Consider the following 21,919-nt stretch of genomic DNA (forward strand, 5'->3'; position numbering starts at 1 on the left):
CAGGTGTGGATGGACAATCTCCAGCTCACTCTATCATTGTTTTATAGTCAAAGACTAATATTCAAGGATTCAATGTCAGCACAGAAATCCTTCAATTGGTCCCACCAGTTTTACAGCTCCTAATCTTACTGTGGACTTTCAACAGAGGTTGCAAGTTGCACTCTAAAGACCTGATTTACGGGGATAAAACATGCCATGAGCAGCATGTGGCTGATGTCTGGAAACGATCTGTCATGCTGAGGAGAAATGTGTACAGAATCGTCAGGGTTATTGTCCCAATGAGTCCAATTTCACCTGGAAATGATCACTACAGTCATCCAGCCCAGGTACAGTTGCAAATTTCTGGGCAAATTGTGCATGAGAAATGCAGTGGTATATTGAATTTTTGAGCTGAAGTACTAAACTGTCCAACTGCTTAAACTTGTTCTGAATCTGTAACAGAACTAATACCGCATTTCTCCTGAACCCTTTCAGCTTGTTTGAAAAGAAAACTTCCAACACTCTGGTGTCCAACTCACTGCAGAAATATGGAGATACAGTAAATAGTCAAACTGAATAAACTAAATGACCGACCCTCTGCTTGAGTTCTCATTCTAGGTCAACAGCTGATGGGAAAGAGCTGTAAGATGAGACATGACTGAATACCTTGGATCCACAAATGCAATGGTTCACTCTGTGGTTGCACATCCCCTGTGAAGAGCTGGAAACAGAGCAGCACCTTGCTGACAGTAAAAATCATAACGGGAGTTAAAGAGGATTTTTTCCGCACAGCAAGTTATGATAATCGAGAATGCACTGTTTGAAACTGAGGCTTGAAATGGATTACTGGTTAGTTTCAAAAGAGAATCATATATCTACATGAAAAAGAAATGACACTGCATTCTCGGGGCAAGACATGACTGAAGGTTTCAGCGATGTGGAGATGAAATAGGAGTAGAGGTTGGCAAAGTCGACTGGCAGCTGTGTAATAATAAGACTCCCATCACAGCATAGGAAACCTTACAACAAAGAGTAAATTAGGTTCAACTTTGTAGCTTTGGAAATATTACACTCTAAACACCACATCCCTATCAGCACTGGCCCACCTCCTTTTCACAGATTTCAATAGGTTTCAATAGGTACAATAGATTTTGAAGTTTTATGAAAACACATTCATATTTTCATTCACCAATATCTAGAAATAAACAAACCTGTTAAGTGGTACTTGAGAGTCTACAATACTTTGTTCTCTTTCATTGTTTGGCTGGAATTCATTGCTTCTCTTCTGACAACATTGTTGAACTTTTCCAAAGCTTTCCCCTGCTTTACAAATCGGTGCATTGAAGTATGTGCTGGGAGTGACCGAAAAAAAAGTTATGTTTCAATTATTTCTATTATTCGGGTGTATGTTGTGTCTGCGGAGGGTGGCACCTCAGGTGAAGGGGCTTGTTGTGTCACCTTTGGTCTCCATTTGGCACTCATCTCTCACCTGTGGCTCCAAATAACTATTTGTATGTGGCCCAGGCCACACATCTGTACACCGCTTCGACAAGCAGACTAAACCAGGTGAGGGTGGCCAATGGGCCTCATGCCCAGTGAGATTAGAGTCACGCCTGTCCTAGCAGGCACAGTCAGCTCTGACAGACTGACAGATGAAACTAACAGTGTGATCCAATGGCCTGGAAGGTGGATCTGCAACACTTTGTGGAGAGTAAATAGCATGATGAGGCACAGGAGAAGTCATGGTCATCCACTGCAACCAAGGAAGACCCCAGTTATGATGACTACTCCTACCACCGCACCTGGATTTCTGAGGTCGAGAGAGTGGTACAGCCCCAGTGCAAAAGCTTTTCCGCTTTAAAAACTCTCCCATACAGGTGACTTCATGTGGTAGTAGAACCGCACAAATCCATCTGTCACCGACAGATACAACAGACAGACAAAGAATCAACCATTAGCAATACATATTATTGTTTGAAATAGGTCTGTGGAGCAGGTGAAGTCAAGTTCATTCAGCCTGCTGATCACATATAATGGGCTTGGTATCTTCATGACTTAAATTTTGATGGATTAGTAAACTAAGTGCAATTGTTCCTTTTGCAAGAGCATTTTCCAAAGCCCAGTCATTTTCAGCTGTTGCCTCAGTGAACTTTCTTGCATTTTAAAGACAGAAGTGGTGACGTTTTCAGATGTTTGCGCTATTTTCAATTCTATGTGCTTTTCCTCAGCAAACTCCAAGCCCGCATGCAACAAGATCAAGATAATATTCAGGTCAGACAAGAGAGAATCTAACTTCTGCCCCCAACATTCAGTGGCATTATTGTTGTTGGGGTCCACACCATTAACATTCTGAGGAGTCGGGGCGGGCACACATATCATCATTGTCTGCAAGTCAAACTGGATTGACGACAGATGTACATGCATTAGAGAGAGGGTTAGGTCAGAGTTTGGATATCTTCTGCTGAGTGACTCACTTTCTGACAGTCCACATCTTTTCTACCATTTGGCACATTCGCAAGGTCCATCAAGATATTCTCCACTTGACTTGATAAGTGCAGCTCCAACATCTTTCACGAAGTTTGACACTATCAAAGTAGCCTTCTTGGTTGGCACCTTATCAATTATCCAAAATATCCATTGATGCATAGTGATTGCAGTGTATATCATCTATAAAAATACACTACAGATACTTGGCCCGGCTGTTTGGATAACATTTCCCAAAGGACAGGGGAATATTACCATCTGTAGTTTCCCATCCACATCACACGGCTCACTGATTTGGAAACCTATCACTTGTCCTTCATTGTCACTGGGTTTAAATCCTGAAACTCCCTGACAACATCTCTGTGGGAGAACTTCGCTAGAACGATCGCAGGGGTTTAGAAAAGCTGTTCATATCCATTTTCTCAAGGGTAGTTACGGATGGGTATTAAATACTGGCCTTAAATAATACACCCTAGTTAATTATGTTAAAAACAGTAACAAAGCAAACATTGTTCTTTTCATGCATGAAAATAAATTTGATAGTAGGAACTGTTATGTTGTTGATCAGTTCAGCAAAAGGTAAACACGAGTAAGATGTGTGTCTACTTTTTACACTCATTCAAGATTAAAAATTAAAGCAACACTTACTAAAAAACTAAAATTTAGAAAGAATTAATGTGACATTCATTTCTGTGGTGAGGATTGCTGTGTACAGGATGGCTGTCTGCTCAACGACTAGGTCTCAGTGACTGCATTGCACAAATAATCCTTTCAGTATTTTCCAATAATCTTATGAAGCATCTTATGGTGTGATATAAATGCTTTAACTATACACAAAATTTGTACATCAGTCGGTTGCAAAAACAAGTTTATTGTATGAAAGCAAAAGAATAAAATTTGGTCAATAGGATGAAACTGGATTCATTTAGAAGAAATACATACTGTACTGGAATTTTGTTGCACACCCTCAGAAACACAACTTTTTACTGTATCGATGAGTCCATGGTAGTCTTTGATCATTTATCTTTGAACTTTTCAGATGTTAATTTGGATCTTCATGTAAGATGTTATCTAAAAATAAAATTATTTTATTCCCAAGAAATTCAGAGCACAAGAAGGAATCAAACCGGTGCTTTAATCAGTAGGTTAGCAGAGCGGACAATATTGTCCAGAGGGAAAGAAATCATTTCTGAAAAAGTAGAAAATCCACTTATTTCAGACAAGGAATTCACTTCATTTCAAAATATATTCAAATTAACTTTATCAAAGTAATCCTTGCCTTAGATCCTGAATGTTTATAAAGCAAAAAATGTCCTCTACCACCATGTGATTATGAACTTAAGCCATTACTTATTATGCAAATATTGAATTGATGGTTCAGTATTTTTTATATTTTAGAGCAATTTTTATGATTAAAGTATATTTTAACTTAAAAAGTCAGAGTTCCCACTCATGCTGTGGCAGTGGATCTCACAGAGATCCAGATGGAGAGTTCACATCAAAGCCAGGAGTCCATTGTACCACTGTTTAGCCCTGTAATTCTGATGGGCAATGGGCTTTTAGATATAATTGCAGTCAGATTTAATCACCATGCAAGCCAGAAAAAATGAATATTTTTACTGTTAATGTTCTGTGCACCATAAAAGAATATGTGATATGGCTTCAATGCTCTGAAGTTGATCTGCTTGTGTTTGTTTTGTTTACTGCCTAGGTGAGTGCTGGTAGTGACTGAACCCAGGTGCAGAGAAATGACAGGGTCACGTGTAGAGAAGGAAACAAGAGTTTATACATAAGAATGTCAACAGAACATCAGTGACTTGACTGAGTGACACCGTGAGACAAGTCATTCTCAGAACAAGGACCCTGTGCTAAGCATTAATCTGGAGCCACTTTAAATAATCACAGTCCATGTAAAACCCGTGCCAGTCAAAATAAACTTGACAAGATTAAACAGAGAGCACAAAGGCTTAATGATGCAAAATAAGACAACAATTAGCAAATGCAGATGCTCTAGAAACCTCAAAGCCTGTCACCCTACATCTCACTGCACAGGCTGGTAGGAATCATAGCAGTTTTCTATCTCAGGATTTGCTTGGAAAAGAGTCTGCAGTGGAGGCAGCTTTTTATTTTCACAGGCAGCATTGCCACATGCTGTCACATTTGCCTGTTGGGGTATTCGAGAACAGAACCCTGTGGCTGATCCACGGTACAGTTCAGAGTGAGTGTTGCACTGTATGAGGTGCTGCTCAGTTGGTGGAGGCAAAGAGTCCCAAAAACCTTTCTCAGAGCAATAAAGCATTCCTGGTGCTCTGAAAAGTATTATTTTCTTTGAGTGACACCATGGCAAACAATTTATACACACAAAATACTCCAAGAACTCAGCAGGTCAGGCAGTATCTGTGGAACAGGGCATCTATGACAGTATTCTTCTTCCTAGATGTTGCCTGGCCTGCTGAGTTCCTCCAGCATTTTGTGTGTATTACTTTGATTTCCAGCATCTGCAGACTTTCAGTGTTTCTGGCAGGACACAGTTTGCCTGGTGTTTATTGGAACAGACCTTGGTTTCCACACTGCAACTGTCATTATGCTTTAGAAGTCTTCATTCTGTGTAAAAAAGTCTCAAACTTCAAGAGGCTGTGAATCACTGCAAGAAGTGTAGAAACTTCGCTGGACTTGACAAAAACCTCCACAGGTGGATGTCTTGATACCTTTTGAGGCATCTATGATGGAATAACTTTGTGGAGTATTTGTGGACTTGCGTGGGCTGATGTGGTTCTACAACATACCTTGAAATAGGGGCTTTATAGAAACTCTAGAATGATCCCTAGCAGAGAATGAAAAAGGCTAATTTACTGCATTGTAGAATTAAATTGTCTGCTGCAAAACAAAAACAATCACTGGATCGCTGACACGTCTCGTATCCTCAGGTGCTTTTTCAGCATTCACGGGACATATGTTGTTTTCTGCTGACCTCAGGTTTGCATCACTTACATTACAAAGACCTTGCTGTAAATGCCTTTCTGTCCAGTATATAAATACCCAGTTACAGTTACATGTAGTCAGTTGGTTATTGACAGTACACCACAATGGGAAAGGCAAGACCACTTTTCATTTTGTGAACTATATTGTAACCATCACGTGTCCCAAATCTGATTTAAGCTATTTATTTCTTCCCACAGATCATCTTCTACGAGGACAGAAACTTCCAGGGTCGGCACTATGAGTGCAGCTCCGACTGTGCTGACCTCTCCCCTTACTTCAGCCGCTGTAACTCCATCCGTGTCGAGAGTGACTGGTGGGTGTTGTACGAGAGACCCAACTACACGGGATACCAGTATGTCCTGAGCAGGGGAGAGTATCCTGAATACCAGCGCTGGATGGGATTTAATGACTGTATCAAGTCCTGTCGCAGTTACCCACCTGTAAGTTGCTGTTGGTGACTGAGGTATTCCAAGCCACTTGGCACACTGCTAGAAAATGGCTGACATTTGCAATAATTACACTTGTGCACAAGCTCGTTCTCTGAAATGTTATGCTGATGTGAATGCTAGAGTTAGCTGCTGGCATTTGGAGACAAGTTTGGAGACAGCAGATATTTGTTAAAGGAGTCAACAGAAATGACGTTGGTACAGGAAATGAGTGAATCCGATGTGAGGGATGAATGTCTGATTGCTTTTGACAGACGGAGCTGTATCCGTGATTGTGAGGGCACTGGGTAAAGAATGGGAATCGGAATCGGGTTTATTATCACTGGCGTATGCAACACTGGCTTTTTATGCTGAAACTACATTAATGTCTACGCACAGGATGCTGGAGGAACTCAGCCAGTCAGGCAGCATTTGTCAATCCTTATAAACAATCTGAAACTGAAATGTTGACTCCACAGATACTGACTGAACCCTTGTGTTCCTCCTGCATTTTGTGTTGATCCAGATTCCAGAAACCGGCCTGCCTTGTGTCTTCTTTATTAAAGTCTAGTTGGGCCACAGAGAGTATTTGGTCACTTTGTGCTAGTTTTATAGAACATCATGTATACAGTTACAGCAGCTGGACATTGATGACTCAGACCTCAGTAAAATGAAAATCACAACATTTGAAAAATGGATCGGAGGGTTATGAGTCAAACATTGGGAAATGGGAGATGGACATCTTGGTCAGCATGGACCAGTTGGTGTGAGGAGACTCTTTCTGTGCTGTGTTAGTCTATGATTCACTTGATTTACTGTAACCCACCAAGAGCAGAGAACATGGAACATTGAACGTGAAAATGTACTATACAGGTCCTTTGGCCCACAATTACTGCTAGCCTTTTAACCTATTCGAGTGTCAACATAGCCCTTCCCGCTCACAGAGCCGTCTATTTTTCTTTCAATCATGCGCTTATCTAGGAGGCACTTGAATGTTCCTCATACATCAGCCTCTACCACCACACCTGGCAGTGTTCCACCTACTTACCACTCTGTGCAAAAAAAAATCTCCCGCCCCAACACTTTTCTCCAGTTTCTTTAAGGTTATATGTCCTTGAGTTAGCCATTTCTGCCTCAGGAAAAAGACTCTTACTGTCCACTCATCTATTCCTCTTATCATCTTATAAGAGATGATAAGATGAATTGTTCAGAAACTAATTTTGACTATTGAGATTTTCAGTGGCATGAATGGTCTTTTTTCATTTGTATGATGTTTTATGAATAAAACTTCCACCTTATTCACTGTTTGTGAGCTGGATTACAAAAATCTGCCTTTTTAATTGCATGATTTGAGAGAAGCGCAGTGAGGTTAAAGCATGGAGTGAGGCTGTTTGGCCCGTTGAATCCATGTCAGCTCAATATTGAAGCAATCTGCCTTCTCCATAATTTGCAAATTTTTTCAAGATCATCTGGTTCACGTTTGTCAGGTAATGAGAACCAATAAAATAAGTCAAGGCTATGTTATTATTTCCAACAATCTGTGAAGAGGTACATTTATGGCTCTGACAGAGAGAAAGTGAGGAATGAGGAATCTGAAAACCCTCAGTTCAATTTCGCCTTTTTTTATATTAGCAAGTCGATCTATTTGAAGACACAGACCAGCACCTACTGTATGTATATTTATCATGATCCTTTAACACAAATTTTATATTAATTTCATCATGTTAGTGGAAATAAATTCTGTAAACTTTGTTCTTTCTGGTAATACTATCTTCAGAACCCTAAAACTCACTTTTCAACCAGGCTGTTGTACTTTATAGATAAGCAAAAGATGCATCTACGTTTGTAATTCAGAAACATATTTATGACATCATTTCTGTCATACATGCTTTCACGTGGTTATATCGAGGATGCATTAATATCCTTAAAATACCTTTCATGTGATCAATAGCCAAAATATATTTATTTTTTAGATATTCATGAAATTGTGTGGTTCTTTGCTGTCTCCTGCAGAAACAGTGAAATCTATCAATCTTAAATTATGGTTGTCTATAGTGTAAAAGTCCTCAATGTAGAGGTTTCATTTTCTTCATGTTATTTCATTAGGGATGGACTTGAAATATAATTAATTATTATCATTACCGAGGCTTAGTACCACTGCAACTATCTGTAATATCTATGTTAATTATATGCATTTTTGACATGATTGTACTGTTCTAAGGACATATAAAATCCTCTATTCCAGTATCGAGGAGGCACCTACAGGATGAGGGTTTACGAGAGGCCTGACTTTCGAGGGCAGATGATGGAATTCATGGACGACTGTCCCTCTGTCTACGATCGTTTCCGTTACCATGACATCCACTCCTGTCAGGTGATGGATGGTTACTGGATCTTCTATGAACATCCCAACTACAGAGGCCGACAGTACTTCCTGAAACCTGGGGAATACAGGAGATACATTGACTGGGGCGGCTGCAACTCAATGATCGGGTCCTTCAGGCGTATGAGGGACTTCTAGTTGGCTGTCAATAGCCAGTATATTATTCTGAGAACATATTTCAGAAAATAAAATAACCTTTGCATGACAATTGTCATTGTAATTCATTTATTTTGATGTTGCTATAACATTGTGGAAAACATACAAAATAGCATTAGTACCTGATTTCTGTGTGGAGGCTTTGACCCATATTAACCTCAACTCAGGATTATTTCTCATTTTAGCTGCTATCATTGTGGAGATAAATTTTATCCAGAGGCATGCTGAATATGTAATTCATTACTGATCAGGTCATCTTCTCCTATTGAGAGGATAGTGATAAATTGTCACACCTCTGTGGATTCCTTCTCTTATAGAGAGATACAACATGGAAACAAGCTCTTTGGCCCACTGAGTCAAGGCTGAACATCAACTACCCACTTACACTAATCCTTCATTGATCCCATTTTTAAAAATCTGCACATATTCTCATAATTTCCTCCAAATTGTAGTCACCTACCCACAAGGGACAACATACAATGGTTGATTTACCTACTATACAGCTCCCCACTCAGATCTTGAAGGAAACCAGAGCACCTAGAACAATGAGAATATGCAAACCCCACATTAAGTCACCTTTCACTCTTAACCCATGACCTCCGGTTGTAGTCGCACCCAAGCTCAGTGGAAAAAGCCTGCTTGTATTTACCCCATCTATACCTAAGGAATACAGTCCTAAACTATTCAATCTTTCTTTTTCATTCAGGTCCATCCTCCAGACCCAGCAATATTCTCGTAAATTTTCTCTGCTCTCTTTCTACCTTGTTTGCATCTTTCCTGTAGGTAGATGATCAAAACTGCACACAATACTCCAAATACGCCTCACCAACATCTCATACAACTCCAACATAACATCCCATCTTCTGCACAGAATACACTGATTTATGAAGGCCAATATGCCAAAAGCTTTCTTTACGACCCTATCTATCGATGACACCACTCTCAATGAATTATGGACCTGTATTCCCATGTCCCTTTGTTCTACCACACTCATCAATGTCCTACCTTTCACTGTGTAAGATTCTACCCTGTTTACTCCTACCAAAGTGCAAAACCTCACACTTGTCTGCATTAAGTTCCATCTATCATTTTTTAGACCATTTTCCCAGCTGATGCAGATCTCTCTGCAAATTATGATAGCCTTCTTCACTGCCCACTCCACCCCCAATCTTGGTGCCATCTGCAAATTTGCTGATCCAATTAAACTACATTATCATCTAGATCACTGATATAGATGACAAACAACAAAAGACCCAGCACTGATCCCTGTGGCACACCACTAGTCACAGGAATCTGGTCAGAGAGGCAAATGTCTACTGCCACCCTCTCACTTCTCCCATAAAGCTTATGTCTAATTTAATTGACTACCCCATCCTGAATGCCGAGTGACTGAACCTTTTTGTCCAGCCTCCCATGCAGAATAATGCCTTACTAAAGTCCATGTAGAGAACATCCACTGCCATGCCTTCATCCACTTTCCTGGTAACTTTCTCAAAAAACTCTATACGATTGGTTAGACATGACCTACCATGCACGTAGTCATGTCGACTATCCTTAATCAGTCCATTACTATCCAAATGCTTCTACATCTGGTCCCTTAGAATACCTTCCAATAACTTTCCCACAATTGATGCCAGAGTCACTGGCCTATAATTTCCTGGTTTATGTTTAGAGCAATTTTTAAACAGTGAAACAACATTGGCTATCCTCCAATCCTTTGGTACCTCTCCTGGTGCTAAGGATGATTTAAATATCTCTGCTAGGGCCCCTGCTATTTCTGTACTTACCTCCGTAGGGTTCGAGGGAACACCTTTTCAGGCCCTAGGGATTTATCCACCCTGATTTGTCTCAGGGTAGCAAACACCTCCTTCTCTGTAATCTGCACGGGGTCCATGAAGTTGATACTGTTTTCCCCCACTGCTATAGATTCTGTGTCCATCTCCAGAGTAAGTACAGATGCAAAGAATCCATTTAAGATCTCCCCCCATCTGTTTTGGCTCCACACATGGATTACCATTCTGGTCTTCCAGGGGACCAATTTAGTCCCTTGCAATCCTTTTGTTCTTAACTTATTTGTGGAATACCTTGGGATTCTCCTTCAACTTATCTGCTAGAGCAACTTCATGCCTTCTTTTAGCCTTCCTGATTTCTATCTTAGGTGTTCTCTTGCATTTCTTATACTCCATAAGCACTTCATTTGTGCCTACTTGCCTATACCTGCTATGCACCTCCTTCTTTCTCTTAACCAGGCCTCAATATCTCTTGAAAATCAAGGTTTCCTACATTTGTTATCTTTACTTTTTATTCTGACAGTCACATACAAGCCTTGAACTCTCAAAATTTCGTTCTCACAACACGATGGAGGAACTCAGCAGGTGGGGCAGCATCCGTGGAAACGATGAGTCAACGTTTCGGGCCGGAACCCTTCGTCAGGACTGAAGAGGGAAGGGGCAGAGGCCCTATAAAGAAGGTGGGGGGAGGGTGGGAAGCAGAAGGCTGGTAGACTGTTGTGGCGGATGGAGTGGACGTGCTCGACGAAGAGGTCTCCCAATCTGCGTTGGGTTTCACCGATGTAGAGGAGGCCGCACCGGGAGCACAGGATGCAATAGATGACCCCAACAGACTCACAAGTGAAGTGTTGCCTCACTTGGAAGGACTGTTTGGGGCCCTGAATGGTGGCAAGAGAGGAGGTGTAGGGACAGGTGTAGCACTTGCACTTACAGGGATAAGTGCCAGGTGGGAGATCCATGGGGAGGGACGTGTGGATCAGGGAGTCACGGAGGGACCGATCCCTGTGGAAAGCGGAGAGGTGTGGAGAGGGAAAGATGTGCTCAGTTGTGTCAGCCACAACAGACAGGATCTTGCAGTAGCCACCCACTTCAACTCTGCTTCCCACTCCCATTCAGATATGTCCATACATGGCCTCCTCTACTGCCATGATGAGGCTAAACTCAGGTTGGACGAGCAACACCTCATATACCGTCTAGGTAGTCTTCAGCCCCCTGGTATGAACATAGAATTCTCCAACTTACCAGAAGTAATTCCCTCCCCCTCTCTTCCCCTATCCCTATGTCACTCTGCCCCCTCCCCCAGCTGCCTATCACCTCCCTCATGGTTCCACCTCCTTCTACTACCCATTGTGTTTTCCCCTATTCCTTCTTCACCTTTCCTGCCCATCACCTCCCTGCTTCCCCTCCCCCACCTCTATATCTTTCCCCTTATTGGTTTTTCACCTGGAGCCTACCAGCCTTCTCCTTCCCACCCTCCCCCCACCTTCTTTATAGGGCCTCTGCCCCTTCCCTCTTCAGTCCTGATGAAGGGTTCCAGCCCGAAACGTTGACTGATCGTTTCCATGGATGCTGCCCGACCTGCTGAGTTCCTCCAGCGTGTTGTGAGTGTTGCTTTGACCCCAGCATCTGCAGATTATTTTGTGTTTAAAATTTTGTTCTTGAAGGCCTCCCACTTACCAAGTACACCTTTGCCAGGAAACTGCCTATCCCAATCCACACATGTCAGACCATTTCTGATATCATCTGTCACTGGATTCAGATATGGCCCAAATGTGGAGTGAGAGACACTGAAACGGGTTGATAGTTCACAGACTTCAATGCGAACAGAGTTAAAAGGGAAAAGAAAATAAGAAACGCTAGGCCAAACAGGGCTGTTAACTAAAATTCTCAAATGGAAAACAAAGCCTACACTATGGCTGAAAGGAATAACTAAATATAAAGCAAATACTACTCATCTTCAGAGTCAGTTGACTTGACGGTCCAATTTCTTAGGCAAGGCCGAATGCAAGCAGGCAGTGAAGTGTTGCTGTGCTGTGTCAAAGTCTCGACAAACACGGCGCCAGAATTAATGGAGTTAAATATTATCACAATGAAACAATAATTAGCTGATGCATGCGTATTCACGAGCACAATTGTTGTATCTGCTGCACTGCTGAATCCGTGGTTGTGACAGAGCCCTCGTCTCTAGGCACAGCCCCTGAGGTGCCACAGACCTGTGTCTGCTGGCAATCCTGGATAAGAGACATGTCCAAGATAAGTGCCATGGTGTGCACTGCCAATATTGGAGATGAAGACTTCCATGTAAAGACAGAAACAAGAGCTTATACAGTGACACCATGAGATGAATCATTCTCAAAATGAGGACCCTCTTATTGGAGCAATTTGGGGATCTGCTTCAAAAATAAAACTAACACAGAATTCCTGAGCCTTTCAAAATAAGCTTAACAAACTTAAAACAGAAAGCACCAGGATACCGCGTTACAAAGAGACAGTCATTGGAGAAAAACACAAGGAAATCTTAAACCATTAATAACTGTTGTTAAGCAACAATTAACCAATTCAGGTGCTCTAAAAACCCCTTCAGCTTGTTTGAAAAACAAACTTCCAACACTCTGGTGTCCAACTCACTGCAGCAATATGGAGATGCAGTAAATAGTCAAACTGAATAAATTAAATGACAGACCCACTGTTTGAGTTCTCATACTGCTTTAACAGCTGATGGGAAAGAGCTGTAAGCTGAGACCTGACCGAGTACCTTGGATCCACAAATGCAATGGTTCACCCTATGGTTGCACATCCCCTGTGAGGTGCTGGAAACAAAGCAGCACCTTACTGACATTAAAAATCACGCGGGAGTGAATGAGGATTTTGTTCCACACTGTAATTTGTGATCATCGAGAATGCACTATTAAAACTGAGGCTTGAAATGGATTACTGGTTAGCTTTGAAAGAGAATCATATATCTGCATGAGAAAGAAATGGCATTTGCATTCTTGGGGCAAGACATGATCGAAGGTTTCAGAGATATGGAGATGAAATAGGAGTAGAGGTTGGCAAAGTCGACTGGCAGCTGTGTAATAATAAGGCTCCCATCACAGCATAGGAAACTCTACAACAAAGAGTAAGTTAGTTTCAACTTTGTATCTTTGGAAACATTATGCTCTGAAGATCACATCCCCATCAGCACTGGCCCATCTCCTTCTCACAGATTTTTAAATATTGTCTAATACATTCATATTTTCATCCACCAACGTCCAGAAATAAGCAAATCTGTTAAGTGTTACTTGTGAGTCTACAATACTTTGTCCTCTTTTGTTGATTGGCTGGAATTCTTTCCTTTGTTCTGACAATATTCTCAAACATTCCCAAAGCTTTCCCCTGCTTTGAACTATGTGCTCAGAGGTATGACTGAAAAAAGTTATGTTTCATTTATTTCTATTATTAGGATGCATGTTGTGTCTGTGGAGGGTGGCACCTCAGGTGAAGGGGCTTATTGTGTCCATTCTGAGGCAGCTCTCTCTCCTTTGGTCTCCAATCGACATGCAGCACTCACCTGTGGCCCCAAGTAGCTGTTTGCATGTGGCACAGGCCACACAGCTGTACACCTCTTCGACAGGCAGACTAAACCAGGTGAGGGTGGCCAGTGGGCCTCATACTCGGTGAGGTTAGAGTCACGCCTGTCCTAGCATGCACAGTCAGCTGACAGACTGACAGATGAAACTAAGAGTGTGATTCAATGGCCTGGAAGGTGGATCTGCAACACTTTGTGGAGAGTGAAAAGCATGATGAGGCACAGGAGAAGTCATGGTCATCCACTGCAACCAAGGCAGACCCCAGTTGTGATGACGACTTCTACCACCGCACCTGGACTTCTGAGGTCGAGAGAGTGGTACAGCCCCAGTGCAGAAGCTTTTCCGCTTTAAAAACTCTCCCATACAGGTGACTTCATGCAGTTTACACAACAGAAGAATTGCACAAATCATTGATCGATATGACAGGCAGACAAGAATCAATCATTAGTCATCCATGTAATCACTTGAAATGTGTCTTTGGAAGCAAGTGAAGTCCATTTCATTTAACCTGCTGATCACATATAATTGATTTGGTACCTTCATTACTTAAATTTTGATTGATTGATAAATGAAGTGCAATTGTTTCTTTTGTGAAAACATTCTCCAAAGCCCAATCATTATCAGCTGCTGCATCTTAACAGAATAGTGATGTGATGTTCAACGCTCTGATGTTGAACTGCTTGTGTTTGTTTTGTTTTCTGTCCAGCCGTGCACTGGCAACAACTGAATTGAGGTGCAGAGGAATGACAGGGTCACATGTAGAGACAGAAACAAGAGTTTATACATTGGAATTCCAACAGAACATTGGTAGCTCAACTGTGTGACACTGTGAGACAAATCATTCTCAGAACAAGAACCCACGATAAGCGCGAATTGGGAGTCTGCTTTAAATAATCACAGTATGTACAAAACCCATACCAGCCAAAATAAACTTGACATGATTAAACCTGAAAGCACAAGGGCTTACTGACTGGTTAAGACAACAATTATCAAATGCAGGTGCTTAAGAAATCTCAGAGGCCAATGCTCTACCCCTCGCCGCACAGGCCTGCATGGATCATGACAAGACAAGGCTGGTAAACTCGAGACAGTCCTGAACTGGTAAACTTGGGAACACTCAATAACATGGGAGACTGAGCAAACCTTGTCAACCAACAGAATCTTGGAAAAAGTCTTGAAGATAGAAGGAGAAACTCAGAACGTAGATTCAGGACATGTACTGATTACGGAAGGCACCCTCATCTCCAGGCAGCATTTCAGAGAGCAATGAAGCTCTCTTGGTGCTCTGTAAAGTATTGTTTCCTTGAGTTACATCGCAGCAAACAGTGTTTGCCTGGTGTTTGTTGGGACAGGTCTTTTCACATTGCCCTCTTTGTCACTGCAAATATGTTTCAGAAGTCTATTCTGTGAAAGAAGTTTTGGATCCTAAGAGTTTATGAATTGCTATAAGAAGTGTAGAAACTTCCCTAGAGTTAGCAATAACTTGAGTAGGTGGATGTCTTGATGCCTTCTGAGGCATCTATGATGGTCCCATTGAGCTCTGTTGAAGATTTTTTTTCTGACTATCTTCCTTACTACATCAGCCTCTTTCATTAACGATTCTTCCTGTCCTGGTTTTTCCTTCTTCATTAGGATAAATCTATCAAATTCCATACTCAATGCTATAATGAGGTCCTGTGGCTAAAGGGTTCAGTCCACAGTTAGTACTGCTGCTTCACAACTGCAGAGATGCAAGTTCAATCCTGACCTCAGGTGTGGAGTGTGTATTGAGCCAATGACTGTGTAACTTTCTTGTGCTCTAGTTTATCGGGGCTTGAAGCTATAAGAGACCCAAAGGAGCAATTGGACTAAAAAAGATCTTGTGAATTTGAGGGTTTCTGAGGTTGGAGGTTATATCTGATTGAATGATTAGCTTAATTTGTTACATTTGAAATATTGAAACATACAGTGAAATGCATCATTTGTGACAGCGACCAGCATAGTCCAAGGATGTGCTCTAGTCTGTTTGCAAGTGTTGTCACGCCTCCAGTGGCAGCATAGCACGCCCACAACTCACTCATCCGTACGTCTATGTAATGTGGGAGGAAACCAGAGCACCAGGAGGAAACCCCTGGAGAAAAGCCCCGGGACATGCGGAGAAGGTACAGACTACTTACAGACAGCTTGGGAATTGAACCCCAATCGCTAACTGCTACACTACCGTGCTGCCACAGTGTCTGCTACTGGATATTAAAAGACATCTTGCTGAAACATCTCTATGACAGACACAATCTTGGACCCCACAGAGAGCCAGATTCAATAGCTCGGGTGTTTGCACCTTCTCTCTCCTCTCTCATCGGTTTCCTCTGGGTGTCTTAATTTCCTCCCAGATTCAAAAGCTGTGCAGATTGATATGTTAATGGCTCATTCCAAACTGACCCTGGTGTGCAAATTAGTGGTGAAATCGAGGAGTTGATGAGAATGTGGGGAGAATAAAAATACTGGGATTAATTTAGGATTTGTGTACATGGATGGTTGATGGTTTGCATGGACCGAAAATTTTGTTCTGTGACTGTGACTCTACGTCATGTCTGGGTATTGAGACTTCATTTGAAACTCTAGAATGATCCCTAGCAGAGAATGAAAAAGGCTGATTTACTGCCTTGTAGAATTAAATTGCCTGCTGCAAAACAAAAACAATCACTGGATCGCTGACACGTCTCGTATCCTCAGGTGCTTTTTCAGCATTCACGGGACATATGTTGTTTTCTGCTGACCTCAGGTTTGCATCGTCTACATTACAAAGGCCTTGCTGGAAAAGCCTTTCTGCCCAGTGTATAAATACCCAGTTACAGTTACATGTAGTCAGTTGGTTATTGATGGTACACCACAATGGGAAAGGCAAGACCACTTTTCATTTTGTGAACTATATTGTAACCATCACGTGTCCCAAATCTGATTTAAGCTATTTATTTCTTCCCACAGATCATCTTCTACGAGGACAGGAACTTCCAGGGTCGGCACTATGAGTGCAGCTCCGACTCTGCCGACCTCTCCCCTTACTTCAGCCGCTGTAACTCCATCCGTGTCGAGAGTGACTGGTGGGTGTTGTACGAGAGACCCAACTACATGGGATACCAGTATGTCCTGAGCAGAGGAGAGTATCCTGAATACCAGCGCTGGATGGGATTTAATGACTGTATCAAGTCCTGTCGCAGTTACCCACCTGTAAGTTGCTGTTGGTGACTGAGGTATTTCAAGCCACTTGACACACTGCTAGAACATGACTGACATTTGCAATAATTACACTTGTGCACAAGCTCGTTCTCTGAAATGTTAAACTGCTGTGAATGCTAGAGTTAGCTGCTGGCATTTGGGGCCAAGTTTGGAGTCAGTAAATAATTGTTAAAGGAGTCAACAGAAATGAAGTTGGTACAGGAAACGAGTGAATCTGGTGTGAGGGATGAATGTCCGATTGCTTTTGACAGACGGAGCTGTATCCGTGATTGTGAGGGCACTGGGTAAAGAATGGGAATCAGAATCAGGTTTATTGTCACTGGCGTATGCAACACTGGCTTTTTATGCTGAAACTACATTAATGTCTACGCACAGGATGCTGGAGGAACTCAGCCTGTCAGGCAGCATTTGTCAGGCCTGATAAACGGCGGCAAACTGAAATGTTGTCTCCACAGATACTGTCTGACCCCTTGAGTTCCTCCAGGATCTTGTGTGCTGATCCAGATTGCAGAAACTGGCCTGCCTTGTGTGCTTCTTATTAAAGTCTAATTGGGCACATTGAATATTTGGTCAGTTTGTTCAGGTTTAATATAATCACTTATACATTTATAGCACCTGGTCATTGATGGCTCAGACCTCTATAAAATTAAAATCATAAAACTATTGCATAATTTCAGAGAGCCACTGTGAAGTTAAAGCATGGAATGAGGCTGTTTGGCCCATTGAATCCATGTTAGTTCAATGTTAAAGCAATCTGTCCTCTCCCATATTTTGCAAATTCTTTCAAGATCAGCTGGTTCAATTTTTTCAGGTAACGAGAACGAATAAAGTAAGTCAGCCTCCAAGTGATACTAAGGTTGACGTGAGAGATGGCTGTGTAATTGTTTACAAGAATCACACGCTGTGTAGAGTTTATTTATGGCTCTGGCAGAGGGGAAGTGAGGAATGAAGAATCTGAAAATGCTCAGATCAATTTGCATTATTTTTTATATTAGCAAGTCAATTGATTTGCAGACACAGATCAGCACCTACTGTAAGTACATTTACCATGATGCTTTTACACAAGTTTTACATTAATTGCATCATTTTATCTCTTGTGGAACTAAATTCTGTAAACTTTGTTCCTTTGGTAATACTATCTTCAGAAACCCAGAGCAAGCTCTTCAAAAAGGTATTATACCTTATAGATATGCAAAAGATGCATCTGATTCAGAAACGTATTCATGACATTCTTTCTGTCATACATGCTTTCATGTGATTATGTTGAGGATGCATTAAAATATCTTTCATTTGATCAACTACCAATTTTTATTATTTTTAGAGAATCATGAAATTGTATGGTTCTTCATTGTCTCCTGTAGGAACAATGAACTACATCAATCTTAAATCATGATTTTTCTATAGCTAACAGCCCTCAATGTAGAGATACATTTTCTGCATGTTATTTCATTAGGGATAATCTTGAAATATAATTAATTATTGAAGATACTGAGGCTGGGTACCACTGCATCTATCTGTAATATCTATGTTAATTAGATACATTTTTGACATGATTATACTGTATTAAGGATTCATTAAAATCCTCTATTCCAGTACCGAGGAAGCACCTACAGGATGAAGATTTACGAGAGGCCTGACTTTGGAGGGCAAATGATGGAATTCATGGATGACTGTCCCTCTGTCTACGATCATTTCCGTTACCGTGACGTCCACTCCTGTCAGGTGATGGAAGGTTACTGGATCTTCTATGAACATCCCAACTATAGAGGCCGACAATACTTCCTGAGACCCGGGGAATACAGGAGATACAGTGACTGGGGCGGCTGCAACTCAATGATCGGGTCCTTCAGGCGCATGAGGGACTTCTAGTTGGCTGTCAATAGCCAGTATATTATTCTGAGAACATGTTTCAGAAAATAAATACCCTTTGCAAGCCCATTGTCATTGTAATTCATTTATTTTGATGTGGTTATAACATTGTGTAAAACATACAAAATAGCATTAGTACCTGATTTCTGTGTGGAGGCTTTGACCCACATTGACCTTAACTCAGGATTATTTCTCATCTTAGCTTCTATCATTGTGGAGATAAATTTTACCCAGTGGCATGCTGAATATGTGATTCATTATTGATCAGGCCATCTTTTCCAATTAAGAGGATAGTGATAAATTATTGCACCTTTGTAGATTCCTGCTCTTATAGAGAGATACAACCTGGAAACAAGCCCTTTGGCCCACTGAGTCAGTGCTGAATATCAACTACCCACTTACACTAATCCTTCATTGATCCCATTTTTACAATCTCCACATATTTCCCCCGAATTGTAGTCACCTACACACAAGGGACAACATATACTGGCTGATTTAGCTACCATACAGCTCAGCTCTCAGATCTAGAAGGAAATGAGAGCACATAGAGAAAACCAGAGCTCACAGTGAGAATATGCAAACCCCATATAGACATCACATTAGGTTGCTGACGTTGTGAAGCAGTGCTTCCACCAGGTACACCACTGCATTGCCTCTTCCCACATTTTGTAAACTGGATACATACCCTTCATGTTTGCATTTGTGTTTTTGAGACATTTACAGACTAAAGGATAAAGGTCCCATTAATTCCGTTGGTGAGTACACTTGTCACAATCTATGAATTGGAGAGACTCCATTTTCCATAATAATGTTTCCTTCCCAATCAACCTGCAACCATGTTACAAGGGTACTTCAAATTTCAAGCAATTTTATTTGGATTATAAATTGTGAAGGATAAATGCAGTTTGGAAGCTTAGATTGACACCTGTCCATCATGCAAGTGATCTTGAACTGTAAGACAGAGGGGAGGTAGCCCGTATAAACAAATGGAAGAAAGGACTAGAGCAAGGTGAAGGGATGAATGAATTCTGTGAATGGTGATGGGGAATGTTCGAAATCATTCAGAAAGTTAAAGAGTGAAAACAATAGGAATAGTGACAGGCGTAATCCGACTGTGAAGAAGATAGATCTCCAACTAGAGACAGAACAGGAGAAAATGGAAAACATCCCGAAGTGAAGATCTGTTATCTAAACACACAAAGTATCTCTCTGTCATCCCTCCCTTATCATCTTACTGTACTTCCTGCTCAGATTTCAGCATCTGCAGAATTTTGTATCTCAACATAGAGTTTCACATTCCATCTTCTGTCTCTCCCTCCTGGATCCACCTTTCCTTATCTCCCCCTCTCTCCTTGTCTGTTTATATGTATCACCCACAAGCTGCTCTCTTGCAACCTCCACCCTGACCTTCCTGTACATGGTTCCATCATCCCTTTTCCCAGCTCCTGTCACCTATTGCCTACCAGCCCCTGCTTCACCTCACCCCCTTACCTTTTCTTACCGGCTATCTCTCCTTTGCATTCTCATTCCTGGTGCAGTGTCTTGATCCAAAACATTGGCCACCCTTTTACCTCCACAGGAAGCCCCAACACCCAACCAGTCAATGTTAAATCAACAACTTCCCTCTGTGAACTTCTTCAGGAGTTGGACAGGAAATACTGAAGTCAGTATTAAATGCACATCAGGCATGTATACTGGGAGACCTGATTACTGTGTCAGTAGTTAACGTGAAGACAGGCCTGATTTGCAGCCTCCAAATGCTGAACTAAGAAATCTGAGGTGCCAGTTCATCAGCGAAGTCAAGATGCATCCTACAGAAAGCAGTGGACAGAAAGTAAATATATTTGTATAGTGCATCGACTGAAGCCTATAATAACCAGCAATCAAAACTGCAAATTGTGAAAAAAACCTTTGCCTCTGCAGATGCTGCTTGACCCTTTGAGTTCCTGTAGTAGTTTGTTGTTTACTGAAGAAAGTGGATGAGTTTGGGAGAAGTGAAGAAAGAGCAAAGGACAGAAACATTGGTCGGAGTCATTTCAGTGTGGGGTCAATTGAAGTATGCACTCAGAGATATAACTGAAAATGCTTCTTTTATTTCTATTATTAGAGTGTATGTGATGTCCAGGGAGGGTACCTCCTCTGGTGAACGTGCTTGTTGTGTCCATTCTGAGGCAGCTCCCTCTCCTTTGGTCTCCACTGGACACGCAGCACTCACCTGTGTCTCAAAGTAGCTGTTTGCATGTGGCACAGGCCACACACCTGTACACTGCTTTGACAGGCAGACTAAACCAGGCGAGGGTAGCCCGCGGGCCTCACACCCGATGAGATTAGGGTCACGCCTGTCCTAGCAGGCACAGTCAGCTCCAACAGACCGGACAGATGAAACGAACAGTGTGATCCAATGGCCAGGAAGGTGGTTCTACAAAACATTGAGAGAAAAAAGGGCATGACAAACCATAGAAGAAGTCATGGTCATCCACTGCAACCAAAGTACATCCCTTGTGATGACTACTCAGACTACTGGACCTGGACTTCCGCAGTCAAGATCGTGAACTGTCCCAGTGCCTTTCCACTTTAAAAACTCTCCCATACAGGTGACTTAATGTAGTTCACACAACAGAAAAACTGCACAAATCCATCAGTCACTGACGGATAAAGAATCAATCATTAGCAATCCATATAATTGTTTGAAATATGTCTGTGGAGCAGGTGAAGTCCATTTCATTTACCCTGCTGATCACATATAATGCATTTGGTAACTTCATGACTTAATTTTTGATTGATCAATAAACTAAGTGCAATTGTGCTTTTGAGAAAACATTCTCCAAAGCCCAATCATTTCTGCAGTTGCATCAATGACCTTCCTTGCACTTTAAAGTCAGAAGTTGGGATGTTTTCAGATGTTTGCACAATTTTCAATTCCACCTGCTACAAGCCCATATGCAGCAAGATCAAGATAATATTCAGGCCAGACCAGAGAGAATCTCTCATCTCTCCCCAACATTCAATGGCATTACCATTGCTGAGGTCCACACCATCGACATTCTGGGGAGTAGGGGAGGG

The 21,919-nt window shown here is 41.7% G+C and overlaps 2 protein-coding genes across 2 annotated transcripts; both read left to right on the top strand.

Moving 5' to 3' along the window:
- The first annotated feature begins 2,223 nt into the window (after nt 1-2,223).
- Nucleotides 2,224-8,391, top strand: LOC140198735 (gamma-crystallin S-1-like). The gene is made up of 3 exons (XM_072259750.1): nt 2,224-2,250; nt 5,643-5,885; nt 8,116-8,391. The coding sequence occupies exons 1-3, from the start codon at nt 2,224-2,226 to the stop codon at nt 8,389-8,391; spliced, it is 546 nt and encodes a 181-aa protein (XP_072115851.1).
- Nucleotides 8,392-12,311: 3,920 nt separating this feature from the next.
- Nucleotides 12,312-18,856, top strand: LOC140198736 (gamma-crystallin S-1-like). The gene is made up of 4 exons (XM_072259751.1): nt 12,312-12,500; nt 16,533-16,632; nt 16,716-16,978; nt 18,581-18,856. Exons 1-4 carry the CDS (start codon nt 12,312-12,314, stop codon nt 18,854-18,856), a joined length of 828 nt encoding a protein of 275 aa, XP_072115852.1.
- Nucleotides 18,857-21,919: the final 3,063 nt, after the last annotated feature.

Source organism: Mobula birostris, chromosome 6, assembly GCF_030028105.1.
Source record: "Mobula birostris isolate sMobBir1 chromosome 6, sMobBir1.hap1, whole genome shotgun sequence".
NCBI classification, from domain to species: Eukaryota; Metazoa; Chordata; class Chondrichthyes; order Myliobatiformes; family Myliobatidae; genus Mobula; species Mobula birostris.

Excerpts from the sequence above, each read along its gene's own strand:
- LOC140198735 (XM_072259750.1), top strand. The coding sequence starts at position 2,224 with ATGCAACAAGATCAAGATAATATTCAG. Across the intron at positions 2,251-5,642 it reads AAGATCAAGATAATATTCAG|ATCATCTTCTACGAGGACAG; the intron begins GTCAGACAAGAG and ends TTCTTCCCACAG. Across the intron at positions 5,886-8,115 it reads CCTGTCGCAGTTACCCACCT|TATCGAGGAGGCACCTACAG; the intron begins GTAAGTTGCTGT and ends CCTCTATTCCAG.
- LOC140198736 (XM_072259751.1), top strand. The coding sequence starts at position 12,312 with ATGCGTATTCACGAGCACAATTGTTGTATCTGCTGCACTGCTGAATCC. Across the intron at positions 16,633-16,715 it reads TAGTCAGTTGGTTATTGATG|CTATTTATTTCTTCCCACAG; the intron begins GTACACCACAAT and ends ATCTGATTTAAG. Across the intron at positions 16,979-18,580 it reads CCTGTCGCAGTTACCCACCT|TACCGAGGAAGCACCTACAG; the intron begins GTAAGTTGCTGT and ends CCTCTATTCCAG.